The sequence below is a fragment of the Microchirus variegatus genome, assembly GCF_963457635.1.
Source record: "Microchirus variegatus genome assembly, chromosome: 8".
In the NCBI taxonomy this organism is placed as follows: Eukaryota; Metazoa; Chordata; class Actinopteri; order Pleuronectiformes; family Soleidae; genus Microchirus; species Microchirus variegatus.
The window spans coordinates 5,570,275-5,585,424 of NC_139809.1; the positions used below are offsets into that span (position 1 = coordinate 5,570,275).

Sequence of the window (15,150 nt, forward strand, 5' to 3'; positions counted from 1 at the left end):
AGTACACAGTAGACCATGGGTCACATAATTAAGGAGGCGTCTTATGCATGACGATCATCATCAGCTTCTTGTTTGTGTTTTTGTGAACAAAATGAACAGAGAGTATGATATGACTGGCAGGAAGTGGGGGTAACTTGTCCTCCAGTGTCTAAAATGAAGTTTTCTTACACAGGAATTCACCCGATACAATAAGATCCCGAGTTCAATGTTGATGAATGTGACAGCGCCGACTACAACAATGTCAAAATGGCAGGAAAGGGAAGGAAAACTAAGGACACGCTAAGCAAAATCTTACAAAAAATCCTTCATACTTTGCTCCACCTGTCAAGAGTTTACAAATGACCACCCTGCAACAGTTTAACCACAGGCTTTTAATGGGGGGAGGTCTTTTCCCTTTGGAGTTTGTGGCTTCTAATTCCACGTTCCAATGACTGCAAATGGTGCAGCTTCCTAACTACTTAAGTCTTCAGAGTGATAGGTCTATTGGGGTGAAAAGGAAATTGTTAATAACAATTTTAAACCCAGAAAAAAGTTGGGTTGGGACAATTTGAATTACATTTTGGTCGCCTCCAACATTCATTTTGGAGTGAAGAGAAGCCCCTCTACAAGCAAAATAGGACAAGGCTATTCTAATGCGAGGGGGGAAAAGCATGTGTAGAGTATGTGTGTGTTGTGTGTTGGGGGGGGGGGCACATCTGGGAAAGGGTGTCATGTTTCATCTCCTTGCAGAGGTGGAGCATCTGTCCCCTTATCCCCTCCCAGAGACATGTCATGTCCTCCCCACCAACAGTAAAGCTCCCATCAGAGCAGAGCTCCTGACTCATCTACAGTCTGCTCCCAATTACCCCACTGGCTCACCAGAGCAAAGGTCCGTGCCAAGTCATCCCACGAACTCGCTTTTTAACAGCTCTCGCTTTGGCTGATATACATGTAACCTATTCAACAGTGTCGCTGCCAGGTCCAACACTAGTAAATTAGCAGCTGAAACACCACTCCATCATCAGCCAACCTCAAGAAAATCGGTGCAACTGACGGCCGCAATGTGCTTTATGGGTCACCTTAAAGCTTCTGATGGCACATTTTTAGAAGTGGAATTGACACATGTGAAATGGAGATTGACATGGTGGTTGATCAGGTTTTCTTATGTGGGGTACTACTTTTAATTTGTACTGTCAAGTGCAACATCAATAATATTTTCAGAGAGACAATGTTGAAAAGATACGGACTTATACATCTGCATGACACTAGGCTTCTTACCAATATAATCAAGTCATTGTCAAATTAGTTCACACAGTGCTGCACCTCCACACAACCCTCTGTGTTTCTCATTACTGTGGTATTTAGATCTGATGATCGTTGCGCTAGAAAAGTGAGGCAGCTGCAAACAGTTTGCAGTATTACCGAACAAACACAGAAGCACCAAAGAAAAGTTTCGCAAATGAACTCTCCCACTCAAAAGAAAAATCTAATCGTTCAGCAGTTTGACAGGACAAACTGTTTGACCTTCTGGTGAGAAGATGACCCTGATCCACAGCTACCCATCACAAACTTCTGTGTTGCCTTTCCTTGCATCCAAACTCAAATATGAGACCTAGGTCTATATGCACCTGCTGCTGAAACACTGTGGTTTCAACAAGCTTAAATTACCGATAACAGATTTGATAAGAAAGCATGCCAAACAAAAGAGGGTATAAATGGTAATGAGCCTTGTTTGACTTGTAGTGATGAAACTAAATGGATGAGGTAACAGCTAGCTACTAAAAAAAGTGACATGCATACACACACATCTTCTGTTGTCCGCAATCTTAGCTGTCATGTGCAACTCGGCAACAACCCTCTTGGCTGGTAGCAATACCCAAAGGGCCTGGATCTCACAGACAAGTGAGGAAGTGTCATTGAATGCACCATTATTTTCAGTGATAAATGTGTTTCCAACAGTGAGCACTTATCTGATATTACATTCTGCTGACACACAACGTGGGATTTCTGAGCATAATGGCAAAACCTCCCCTCTAAAAACAGCCGCAGTGAGTGAACCTGTGAGTGGATATTTTCAACAATAACCTGGCGACCACGGCCATTATTCTGTGGGCCCCAGCTCAAATTTCTCTTCCAAGCCACAGTCTCCGAGTTTCACTCCAATGTTAAAATCCTCCTCCTTTTTCACTTTTCCCTCCCGCACAATTTAAAGGTTCCACTTAAGAATTCCCACCAGAGCTCCCCCATCCCGTCCCTGCTCCCCTGCTTCTCTGCAAGCCTGCATAGCAGCACATTTTAATCATTCACTCGCCAATCCCTGCAGGAGCTCACAAGGCGAGAGCTTGGGAAAGTTCTCTTCCGGAGAGCAAACTCCACACTCTAGGTCAAAGCTGACTTCTTTGACCTGCACACGCCCCATGACCAACAACTGTGAACCTGGACCAAGACCAACAGTGAACGAAAACACAAAGTGAAATTCAGAAGGCTCTGTAGCAACTGAAGCAAGTCAAACTGATGTAAAAATCTTGAAGAATCTCAGGGCTAATACCACTAAAATAGCAAAAACAAAGAAACTTGCAACAACTGCAAGGAAAAACATGCAAGTAGATGTGCACACCATCTCATATAATTTGTATTTTAGCATTCAAACCAATTATGTCTGTTGCTTTTGTCTTTTGTGATAAGCACACTGAGGGCTTAGTATTATCATAGTATTATCAAAACACAAAATAAAGAAAATGATAATATTGAAATTAAAAATCAAAATAACATATTACATAGAATCATTACACTGGAGACACAGTTAAATCAAATCATTGCTTTCCCACCCATTTAACCTAAGAAGATGGTGTTTAGACATGATTTTGTGTAATCAAAGTTCATTTAAGTAGACAGTGTGGCTTACTATCTGCCCATTAAGTTGTTACACTTGGATGAACTTCCAGACATTGTTTTGATTATTTTTTTATGGAGCGAATCCCTTCTTTGACAGATAAACAACATTCTTCTCATTCTAAAGAGAAGAGAATAGTAATGTGCCTTACACTATTTTCATATCAAATATGACACAGGCAAGCTGCACATATCCAAAGCGCATGTGTGTGTGTATTTAGATGGATGCCACCGCCACACACTATGAGCAGCTGCAGAGCCACATCGAGCTGGCAAAACTTAACTTACTGGACGCTCTTCAGTCAGTCAGATTATCCCCGAAGCTCACATCTGACACCATGTCATCACACAAGCTGAATTTATATTTGTGGAACCCTTCTAAATATTCATATTCTGTCATGTAGCTTATGCAAACCACACAACAGAGAGAGGGAGACTGGTGTGTCCTGTTTGAGAAAAAGCATGTGTATGTGTGCAAGTATGTGCATATTAGGGCTAAAGGTGCAACTAATAAAGAAATCATGGCTGGCTGCCAAATCTATAATATGTCTGCAGTATCCAGTGTGATGGTATGCATTATCCTTGCATGCATGTATGTATAATGGTGTGCAATACCAGGGTTATGCGTGTCTAAGATGGTATGTATTATCCATGCGTGTGTGTGTGTGTGTGTGTGTGTGTCAGAAGGTGGTTGGACTGTCCTAAACTCATGGCTATCCACCATCATCACAGACAATAATCCCCCCCACCATATCTTTTTCACAACAGGACACATTTTTTTCCTGCAAGCGTTCCTATGGTAACAACAGCAGCTCGGGAACGGCAACAGAATGGCTCAATGGGGCCTTTAAGTTGCAGGCCATCCAGCTGAGTGCCAGTCAAAAGGCAGTTCCTGTAAGAGGAGGGGCAGACAGCCTGTAACCACCTAAAGTCCTGCTGTCACTTTCCTGAGCAGAAAAGAATAGAGAGCACAGATGTCACTGCTGGCCTCTGTGACCCACACACATGTGCAAACACACAGACATTCAATAACAAGAGTGCACAGAACGATTGTCTACTATGAAAAAAACACCAAGGTTACCATGTTTTCGCATGGCAGTAACAACTTTATTCTACACATACACTGACCCACCGCTAAGTATGTACATAAACACATACACACAAACATGCCTTGATTTGTGATAAAGAGTGCGTTAAATCGGCTCAAATATATAACAGGTGTCAAATAGTTTACATTACGTCAACAGGAACCAAAAACAAGATGTTTTCCTGAATGGATTTGCATTCCTGTGACTCATCCCAGTCATCCAAATTATTATTTCTTCACTTCTGAACGCTTCCAAGAAAACACAACAAATAACCAGATTCATTTGTGAGAAAGAGACAGACTTGGTTTTCTTTCTTCCCTTGAAAAGCAAGCCTACTAATGAGTCGCTAGATTCAGGAGCTCATGTTTTACATATGTTGATATATGTAGGATGTTTACGTGTACTGTGTATTACAGAATCATAAGCCAAGAGACCGAGGAGCTGGATGAGCACTGAATGAGAATGCCATGATTAGGAGATCAATATTTTAGCAGAATGGACAAAATAAAAAAAATAAAAACACAAGTGGTGCAACGAGAAATGTGCAATTACAGAACTGCGTCTGAGAGGAAGATTGAGCCAGTGACACTGAGAGCATGAAACTCCTAAGTGATGATGAAAATAAGGTCACAAATGTCCAGTTTTCCACCACAGTGTGCAATGTCTTGAACAGCAGTCATGCAGACAGTTAGCCTCTGCCCCTGACTCAGAATGTAAACAACTGACCCAATCTGACAGACCTCACACACACACACACACAATTGTAGCCTGCTTATTACAACCTTGCTGACTAGCAGACAGTCAGTCCCTCTTTATCTTTATCTCTAACTCTGTAAACAGTGCTGGCCAGAGAGTCAGCCAGTCTCAATTCAATAAACTTAAAGTTACTGAGTTAGTTAAATAGAGCATCGAGTGGAAACAAATAGGAGCCACAGAGAGGAGGAATAATGTGGATTATTGTCTTTATAAAACTTCTATTGATCTGTTGAAGCTGTTAATTTATGCCAATATGAAAACAGTAACTCAGTATAGGGTGTATAATTATGTTCATTCACAGCTCTTAATTTTAAATATTTGGTTCAACTGGAGCAGTTTGCAAAATTCAAAACATACCAGACTGCCTGTCATGTAGCACATCCGTTAAGACTTTGTTGTAAAGGGTATGATAGCAAACTATAAGATAAGTAAAACTCAGTAAGATCTCAGCTCATTATAAATGGTAATTTCTCAAATACATCTGTATATGTTTGATCATAAATCCAATCCAGATCGTGAGGGAACAGCCACGGAGGCAAATACTATAAGGATTTCTCTGCTCAGTCACAGACAAATGGTGAAATGAGTCTTTCAATCTAAAAAAAACTATCAAGTTGTATGTGTAGGTGACTGTTGTCACCAAAGAGTGTGGAATAAACATCTGTGTTGTGGTTGGAGTGTATGCCTGAAGATAACATCAGCTCATCACTGAAGTCGAAATAAAACAGAAATAAATGTTAAGTGCTGTCTATATTGAAGTTAAAGATACCTGGGCGAGCATTCGATGACTAACGGCACTGTGAAGTGATAATGTGTGTGTTTACATACACATGGTATATATGCATGCAACATTAATGAGCATGTTTCTTCTGACTGTAGTGGGCAAACAGATTTTCAATGTAAAAAGACAAACTTCTTATAAGGAAGAAAGAAATTTAAAAGTGTTCCTGTTTCATACAATTCCACCTTCAGTCAGGTGGTGGCAGTCTGATAAAAAAAAAATACCAGTTCGGTGAAGATGAAGTTGGTCTTGCAAGAAACAATATTTATAAACATTGATTTGACTACTTTTTCATTCCTTTCATTCATTACTTCATTCATTGTTATTCATTTGGTGTCTGTTAAATCAAGAGCTGCCACTGCTTATACTAATTATCCCCTACTACTGAAAATGAATTAAAAAAAAAACTATTTCAAGACCAGAAGTAAAATCACAACATTAGTTCATTGATAGATATCAGTTTTAAGTCACATGACTAATTCAAACCAAAACTGTACAGTGTGAATAGAGCCTAGTAAAGAATGTACAAACTAAATTCCTAATCATCCACAGGCTGACATTTTGGATCAACCTGGTGTCAAACTTGTATACTCTCCTTAGGGAGTTTTCCACCCTGCCTCCTCATAACAATACAAGCAGTGGGGCTCAATGTGAAGAGGTGCCTTTGTTCACAGCAAAGAATGCTCATCTCACTTATCCTCTACTCTCTTCTCCCTCTCTCTCCCTCTCTCCCTCAACAGGCTGGTTTTCGAGTGTGATGACTGTAATAAGCACTTGCACCAAACCATACATCTAAACTTCATTTTTCCTTTAATAGGCAGACGAAAAGCTTCTCGAGTGTGCATGTGTGTGCAATTTGGCTCACATGGTGTTAGTTACTCCATTGAGGTACAGATGAGTCTCTTGTGGGCAGAAGTAAAGAACATGTGCATTTGCTTGAGCAACACCCAGACATAAGTTATCTGGAGCCACAGCACCAGAATATAAAACAGCTCTAATAAACACAGGCAAAACCACATCCTGACATTATATATGCACAGTGATTTCAGCAAGCATAGATGTACATTTTGTAAACTGATGAGTGTACATTTTGACAGCAGGAAATAATTGTGCAAATAAGTGCATAGAGGAAACTCTTACCTTTCTGAGTTGGGTGAGCCCTGATAAAGTGCTCCTGGGGTGGTTTCTCATTTTGTGTAACCTGACTCCACAGAGGACAGCATCCACTTGCATGGTTCCTTTCCTTTGGAGAAGTTTGCCTTGTTCTCTTTTTTCCCTTCTTTCCTTCCTTCCTTCCTCTCTCTCTTCTTTGGTATTGTACAGCCTTACTCCAGCCTCCTGACTTGTGTGTCTCTCAGCACAGTCCCTGCCAGTGCACACAGAGAAAGACACAGAGGTTTAGCTCCGAGACCACAAAAGAGTTTGAAAAAGGCACAAAGTCTGGAAATCCCTCCTCTTGTCCAACCTACTCCAGGGTAAACTGTTTACAGCTCTTTCTCCTCTCTCAGCTCTCTCACACACTCACTCACTCACACAGACACCCATCTCTCAGTGGCAGCAGCTCCTCCTCTCTCTCTCTCTCCTCAAACATTTCCCACCCCTCCTTCCCTCATGCTACCCCCCTCCCATTTTCCCTTCCTCCCACCTTCATCCTTCCCTCTCTCTCTCTTTCTCCTTCCTCTCCATTTTCCATCATCACCCCCCACCCTCCTTCCACTTCCCCTCCCACCCACCTAAACCCCCACCGCTGAACTAATCTGCAGCTGGCTGGGTGATTGGAGCCCTAGTTGCTACGGAAACCAAGTGTCCTGCTCTCAAAAAAAGGGAAAGAGGAATGAAGCAGGAAGGGGCAATGCTGAGCATGACTGAATACATAAATAACAGCCCCCTTTGGGAACCCATTACAGAAGCCAAAAGGCTGCTCATCCTATCTCAAATTAAGTTTGTTTATCTTTTTTTCATTTTTTCAGGATTTTGTTTACCACTTTGCATGTGCCAGCAACAGAAATAACAACAATTATGTTGCTGGCAGAAGAAGAAGAAGTGGTTTTGTGCTGAATGAGTGATCACAAAAAGAGGATGGTTTGGCAGTGTTTGGGTTGATTATAGTTGATTTGTTCTCAATAGGAAAAATGCAGGACGGGAGCAGTCCAGCTCAAGTTCAGAGGAGTTGGCAAAGCGGAAAAAGAAATTGCAAGAGCAGGAACATGCATACTGATGGCCTGTGTGAATAATAACTAACCTGTTCATCCCCATCTTCTGATTGAGATTTGATGAAAAAGGCAGCTTCAGTAAAATTGGGGCAAAGAGATAAAGAGATTAGGATGAGACATTAAACAAACAATCAGTGGTTGTTTTGACTGATTTTTTTGGGCAAAGAACTAAAACTAAACATAATACTTTATAGAACAACTCATTGACATATTAATTAGCTACACGCAATAGTCATGGCCATACTGGGGATAGACTATTGGTACCACCTGATTATATTTCATAAAATAACAATCAAAAAAACAAACAATAATTGAGACAATATTGATTGTACAGTATGAGAATATTTATGTCAGAAAGTTTCTCTCTTGGTTTTAATTAAGGCCATATAGAATTCAGGTGTATAGAATAGAAGTAATTGTGAGTCTATGTAGGTGTAGAAAAAGATCCAAAATAGAAACATTATTGTTTACGATACAAGATCAAGGTTGCATTGTGGACTACTGCAATTGAATCTTTCAGAAGAAATGCAATTCTTATAAAAATATCATGACCTAAATTGCGTTCCTATAAATGTCTCCCAGCATCACCTAAGCAGAGCAACTATGCTCCTGACCTCTGACCCCGCCTTTGAAATGCAAGATAGAGCTAAAAAAGCCTGGCTTGTCCATCAATAGCTGTGAGGGGAACAGGGCAGGAGGTGGGGCTAGTAACATCTGTTTGGCGTTTATCCCCCTTTAATGTGTTGCTGAGTCCTCTATCAGGCCTACAGCTGGGATCCTGGGGGTGTTCTTAGCCCACTGTCCAGGGGATACACACCGTGACTGGGAACATGGCCTGGACACGTTCTCAGTGACTGACGGTGCACAATGTAGGCCGTTTGCAAGACCTCGGGTTTGAGCAGAGGAAATGACAATTAAAAAAAAACAAAGGGTGTGTGTTTTTGTAGCCCGCCTCCTCCTTTCCTCCACAGCACAGATAATGTCAGCCATACTGCAATACATAAATCAATCAATTAAAGGCCCAGTGTGTGACATTTAGGAGGATTTATTGGCTCAATTTATCTGAAATTGAATATACAGTTGAACTGAATATACAGAAGTAAATAGTTTTAAATAAAAGAAAAAGACTTTTATATGCACTGTAGGCAAGGCCCTTGCTTTTTGGAGGCTGCATCTTACGTCACCATGTTTCGGACAGACCAGACAGGGCATGTCTTATGTGAACAAACAACCTCCTCTCTGGTATGCAAAGGCCACTGTAGTTTCCTGACACTTGGGGAAATGGAGGGGTAAAGGGTAACAATCTGCAGTCTTATCAGGACATGTCACGAAGGCTCTCACACGAGACTGCTAAGCAATTTCTAATGAATTTGGGCCAGGGGGAAGTACTTTTACATTTCCCCAATAAACAATCTTGGTTAACAAATTTCTAGATTTCTATTAAGGAATTAATCTGTTGTCAAAAAAAATCAGCCAAGGTGAGTAAACACTTCACAATACATCAGTGATTGTGGGCCGTGCAAATATATTTTAAGAAATACTTGTGAGGAATAAAACAAATGTGAACTTTTATGTGTAATATTCCAGTAACAGCCAGTCAGAATTCATATCAGCATTTGTACTCAATGGAAATGTGCTCGTTTTAAAAAGGTACCATATCTAAGAATGTGGCCACTCAAATTCAAAATACCGAGGTCTTTTAGGTTTCGTTTTCTCCACCATTTTAGCTCAGACGTAACTGGCAACCCGTGGTTGCTCTGCAGCTGAGACTCTACTGACTGCAATCATTGGTAGACGGCGGTGGGTGGCGCCACATGCCAAAACATGATTTCAAAATATAATTTTTTGCGGTCCACAAAATATTTTTTTTTAATGCAAATATTTTGGCTGTACTGTTGTTGTTGGTGAGTTCAGTTTGTTATATGAACATAATTCCTGAGTCTCTGTGACATATTAGGAGGATTTTACGGCCAGCTGCTTTAGATTTATTACATAATGCACCTTTAATTCATGAATTTGTCGTTTATGCTATGTAGCTAAACATGTTAGTTATGAAGCTAAACATGTTCAAATATTACATGGAGCCCACATGAAAACAATAATATATAGTATGGGAATTATTTATCATAGTCCAGAGACAGCCAATAAACATTAAACATTCAGGTATAGAGGTAATGCTGCTTTACTCAGGTGTCATTGATGACACAAAGGAAGACCTTTGAGTTGAGCTATGTTGTACTGGTAATGATTCATGCTAGCTCACGGGAGAGGCTCCCACACACACACACACACACGATGATTTGTAGTTTTATTTTTGCATCATTCTCTTCTTCTTTCCTTCCGGTAGGAGAGGAACTATGGACAAACATGACGGACGCCCACACAGTAAGGTGTGACATGTCTCCACCTGTGTGTGTGGCGTTTATTTCGAATAAAGTAAAACAATGAATAATAGTACTCCGGTCATAGGTGCCTTTAAGAAAGTACTCACTCAAAGTTTGGTTTACTTTACCCGTTGAGAGACTCCGTCACCAGTTGGTAAGTGAGCTTGAGGAATTCGGTTGATGTGTTTTTAATTGTGTACATAATATGTTCAAATATGTTAAAAAAGAATGCGAACACAAACCAACTCTGTGCTAATTAATTACTTCTCGTTTCTCGTTCATTCATTAGCTTGTCGACGTTATCCTTTTTATACGGCGGCGTCCCCTTTAAGGCAAAGCCACGTGACCTCGACGTTGTGACGTCAGACCTGGAAATGAAGTATCGGTTCTAGTTTGCAGCAGTGTTCTATGTTTGTAATGAATGGATTATCTTTATCCGCTTTATAATGTACAGGCGACAACATTTATCCTTTGTCCTTTGCGGGGAAATGAACAAACCGGTTTTATTGACTGAGCCCGTGTTGAAGTAACGTAATTAATGTTTTGCGTGGAATGTTTACATGCTCCAACAGCTAGCTTTACGTAGGGTGAATCTTTCTTTTATTAAGGTGGCATCCTCGCTATGACCTTGCGGATGTCGACTCTCCGTTTACTGGTGATTTTGTGATTTCCTCATTCAGGACAGACACACGTGGACCAGCACATCCCCCGGGGACAGATCTAACAGCTGTTCGACTTGGTGATCGCGATGGCCTTTGCAGCTAGGACACTTCTTCTCAACCTGAGATCCACCTTCAGGAGCGCAGGCTCCTTTTCCAGAGTCAGACTGACCCAGAACTCCAGGACATGTTTTGTGAAAAGAGGACACGTTTTAACTCAGATACCCAAGGTGACACTGCTGTGTTGGGGTGCTGTGAATGCAACAACATATGTAGCGAGGTGCCAGGAAGCTGCTCTTCCACTTCATGCTGCTGAAAGAAAGTCTCTAGCCAAAGTCCAGGTGCACAAAGTTGTATTTTTCATCCGCCTCACCCTTCGTGCATTGGTTCTGCTCCTCAAATTTGGACCTCTTCTCCTCCTCTCGCCCTTGACGTTGGTGTCCTCGCGGTTGGCGTCTCATTGGCTCGACGCTCTGCTGTGGGTGACGGAGACATCTGGTCCCACTTTCATCAAACTGGGTCAGTGGGCCTGCACCAGACGAGACATCTTCTCTCAGGAGTTTTGCGAGCGCTTCTCCAGGCTCCACGTCAAGGTGCGTCCTCACTCCTGGGCTCACACCAAGCAGTGTCTCCGCAGAGCCTTTGGAGAGGGCTGGAGGAACAGTCTAGTCTTTGAGAGCAAAGAGCCAGTGGGTTCGGGATGCGTCGCCCAGGTGTACAGAGGTTGGGCCAAGGCAGATCAAGTAGAGGACCCAGCCTTCCAGACGCTGGTGGAGGAGATGGAGAGGAAAGATTTACTAGAAGCCTGGGAGATCCCTGGTTTCAGAAGAGTGACCAGCACCCTGCAGTGGCTCTGGGGTAAAGAGGAAGAGCCCATTGAGGAGAGAAGATGCACAAAGGGTCAGCATGAGGAGAGCAGTGCGGATAAAGAGCGTCTGATCCCTGTGGCTATCAAGGTCAGTTAGAGTATCACAAGATCACATTTTACCTCCAAAAGGTGGCAGACATGTTTGATAAATGATTTCTTGTGCTTTTAAGGTGATCCATCCAGGCGTCAGGAGGCAGGTGGAGATCGACCTGCTGCTGATGAAAACTGGCAGTTGGCTTCTGCACTGCCTCCCTGCTCTCAGGTGGCTCAGTCTGTATGAGATAGTGGAAGAGTTTGAAAAGCTCATGACAAAACAGGTTGGAATATTTATAGAGATTTTCCTTTTGAAATAATACAGAATGTTATTGTTCAAATTAAGCTGGAAGTGTCTAACGACCTCATTGATTAGACCGGACTTTGATTTCAGATCGATCTGCGTTTCGAGGCCAGCAACATGGAACGTTTCCGTGAAAACTTTCGCGATGTGGGTTTTGTCAAGTTCCCGGCTCCTTTACGACCGTTTGTCACCAGGACCATTTTAGTGGAAACTTTTGAAGTGAGCACAAATGTATTTGAAGTCTTTGGGGAAACTGAATGATGACTAAATGAGTGAGTGTTGATTTGTGTTTGTACTATTTAGACACAGTGAAATTGGAAATATTAAACCCCTCTTGTTGCATTCATATCTTTGTCATTCCTCATATGAGGCGTTTTACACTGGACCCCTTTTTTCTTTTCAGGAGAGTGAGCCTATCTCTAACTACCTGAGCTCGGATATTCCCCTGGAGGTGAAGCAGAGAATAGCCAAGATGGGTGTAGACACCCTGTTGAAAATGGTGAGATGTACAATCCACTGACCTTCTGTGACCTTCGCTGCTATTCCACAATCAATTTCATGTTTCATGTGTGTGCTCTAGGTCTTTGTTGACAACTTTGTCCACGGGGACCTCCATCCTGGGAACATTCTGGTCCAAACTCGAGGGGCACCTCCTGGTTCCAGTGACGCCACTGGAATCACAGCGGGGTCCCAGGGTAAAACCACCCTCACTGACTTGTGGGACACAGTAGTTGTCAGCGTCAGGCCAGAACCGTTTCCTCTCCAGTTGGTGTTGCTGGATGCCGGCATCATCGCCCAGCTCAGTGATCGTGACCTGGCTAACTTCAAGGCCGTCTTCACAGCTGTGGTCCTGCGGCAGGTAACGAGGGCAAAGCATTCACACCGTAGAGTCCGCTGCATAGATCCAGACACTGGTGCTAGTTTGAGGGGTCACGGTTGCTTTAGTGTGTAAACTAATGTGATGGAACAATTTACAGCAGTTTTGTTGTTGCCATACTGTACTGTATGTCGCTTAATGTTGAATTTGTTGAGCTGATTCAAACCAAGTGCCAATAGCAGCCAAAAGAATCTGAACTCCTGTTTTCAAGTTTCCTGATTTTCTTGATTTGAACAGAAGTTCACAGTGATTACATTCAGAAATTCATCTTTGTTTTACCGATGATGAATTTCAGGGACAAATCTGTGTGAAACACAGGAATTATCATGGGAAATGAACACTGAAATGTCTCTTATAAATTAATATATTAACAATAAATAAAATATGTTAGTCACACTGCTACTGACTGATCGTCACTGTGCCTTTTTTTTTTCTTTTTCAGGGTGAGCGAGTTGCAGAGTTAATTTTACATCATGCCCGAGCCAATGAGTGCCAAGATGAGCCACAGTTTAAAAAAGAGATGGCCCAGTTGGTGGACCATGCCGTCAGCAACACCCTCTCCTTGGAAAAGGTACTAATTAATTTGTGTTTTGTTTTTAATCGTGGCAGTCTGATGCAGAATCACATGATGACACTGTAGCTACCACAGTCATCATTAATAGGTTAATACATCCAGCTATAAAGGGAATTAAATGATGTATTTAATGTTTATAAAATCCTTCTGTGATTAAATTAAAAGAAATGTGCTTTGATATCCATTCTATTGTATCAGTGTGATGCTGCTTCATCACCTGCTGACTTGTTTTGTGTTTGTAGATCAAAGTGGCCGATCTGCTCTCCCAGGTTTTTGGTCTGCTCATGAAACACAAGGTAAAAATATTAGCAGGTTATTTTTTTATTGCAAAAAAAAAAATCTGGTTGAACACTTCAGACTGAGCCACCACTGATGCTATGCTTCTCTGACCAACTATTCTCAGAGAAAATATCCGTAAAAATAATTGTGCAGTAAACTCTCAAAGTCACTGTAAAGAAACAAACCAATCAATTGAAATTACAGTGATTAAAAAGACAACGTATTTGTCAGCTCATTTGTAAAAGTGAAATCTTTAAGTCCTGGCTGAAAGAATAAAATCTCTTCAAGACAAGCGAAACAACCCTGATTTGGCAAATAGGTAGTAGTTTTGTTATTGATCTTAAAAGAGCTGTATGTAAGAAATGGTATCCATAGTATTAATAAATGAAATTACTATTATATGTCAAATATTTAGGAAACATGTTAAATTTAAATACTGACTCCACTGACAACAATGGTACGAACAGTATATTCACAATTTAGATTGATCAATTCCTCTAACTTCCTGGCAACCTCAGGTCTCTAGGGAGGACTATGCTTTCCAATATTTCCATTTGGATTTGGACAGATGCAAAGAGCAGTAAATTGTATTTGCTGTTATTGTATATTGTTACAAATCGTTTTTATTTTTTTCCAGGTGAAGCTGGAGAGTAATTTTGCCTCCATCGTGTTTGCCATCATGGTGCTGGAGGGTCTGGGCAGGTCCCTCGATCCAAACCTGGACATCCTGGATTTGGCCAAACCCCTGCTGCTAAAGAACTGTGCCTCACTGCTCTGACGTGCACAAATACAGCACACAATTGTTGGTGCACGCAAAAGGTACTAACATGGACACTGTGTACATATTGTACATTTAGGGATACAATCCACACGTGCTGTATATGTATCTGACTGTTGTTTGTGTGCAAGGTTACAATGCAAGATTCCTCTGTGGGTCACAAAAACACAATCATCACTTTCACGAGCAGTGATGACTCCAGAAATACCTCATTGAGCTTTACATCATTAGCTATTTTTTTTACTTTAATCGTAGTTACTCTTAAATTTTGCGAACTCAAATATAAAGGTGCTAAAATCATGTTAAGATCCCTCTAATGAGTAAGAGCATGCTCACTTTAAAAGAGGCAGCGCCAGTGGATGAGTCACACAGACCATTTCTGGTGATTTAAGATGGGAAGCAAAATATAGTGGTCCACAGTTGACATATTAAAGTATATTTTTACTTTTTAATGCCCAATATTGAACTCAGGATTCCTTTTATTACTTTGTTTATTGCATTAAATCATTTTAATCATCTTATTTGCTTTAGTGTGAATGTCAATGTACTGTAATGTTCTTAAAAACGACATTAAATATTGTGAAGCTAAATGTGCGCACAGCTTGTGTCGATAACGGTCCATCAAAGTATTGGCTGAGTACAATCTACGAGTGATACATTTCAATAAAAGAAAACATATGGTAAT

The 15,150-nt window shown here is 41.3% G+C and overlaps 2 protein-coding genes across 2 annotated transcripts in view; one reads left to right on the forward strand and one right to left on the reverse strand.

Annotated features, from left to right (window-relative positions):
* Positions 1–6,719, reverse strand: part of LOC310931082 (DENN domain-containing protein 2A) — a gene marked incomplete at its 5' end in the record, with an annotated part of 33,589 nt that extends 26,870 nt beyond the window's left edge. The window contains 2 exon segments of the mRNA XM_083894168.1: positions 6,637–6,683; positions 6,687–6,719. Of these exon segments, the coding sequence (XP_083750294.1) occupies positions 6,637–6,683; positions 6,687–6,719 (80 nt within the window).
* A 4,122-nt stretch (positions 6,720–10,841) lies between these two features.
* Positions 10,842–14,465, forward strand: adck2 (aarF domain containing kinase 2; the record flags this gene model as incomplete). Its single annotated transcript, XM_083893114.1, has 8 exons — positions 10,842–11,708; positions 11,791–11,937; positions 12,048–12,176; positions 12,361–12,456; positions 12,538–12,816; positions 13,277–13,405; positions 13,651–13,704; positions 14,325–14,465. The coding sequence occupies 8 exons, from the start codon at positions 10,842–10,844 to the stop codon at positions 14,463–14,465; spliced, it is 1,842 nt and encodes a 613-aa protein (XP_083749240.1).
* Positions 14,466–15,150: the final 685 nt, after the last annotated feature.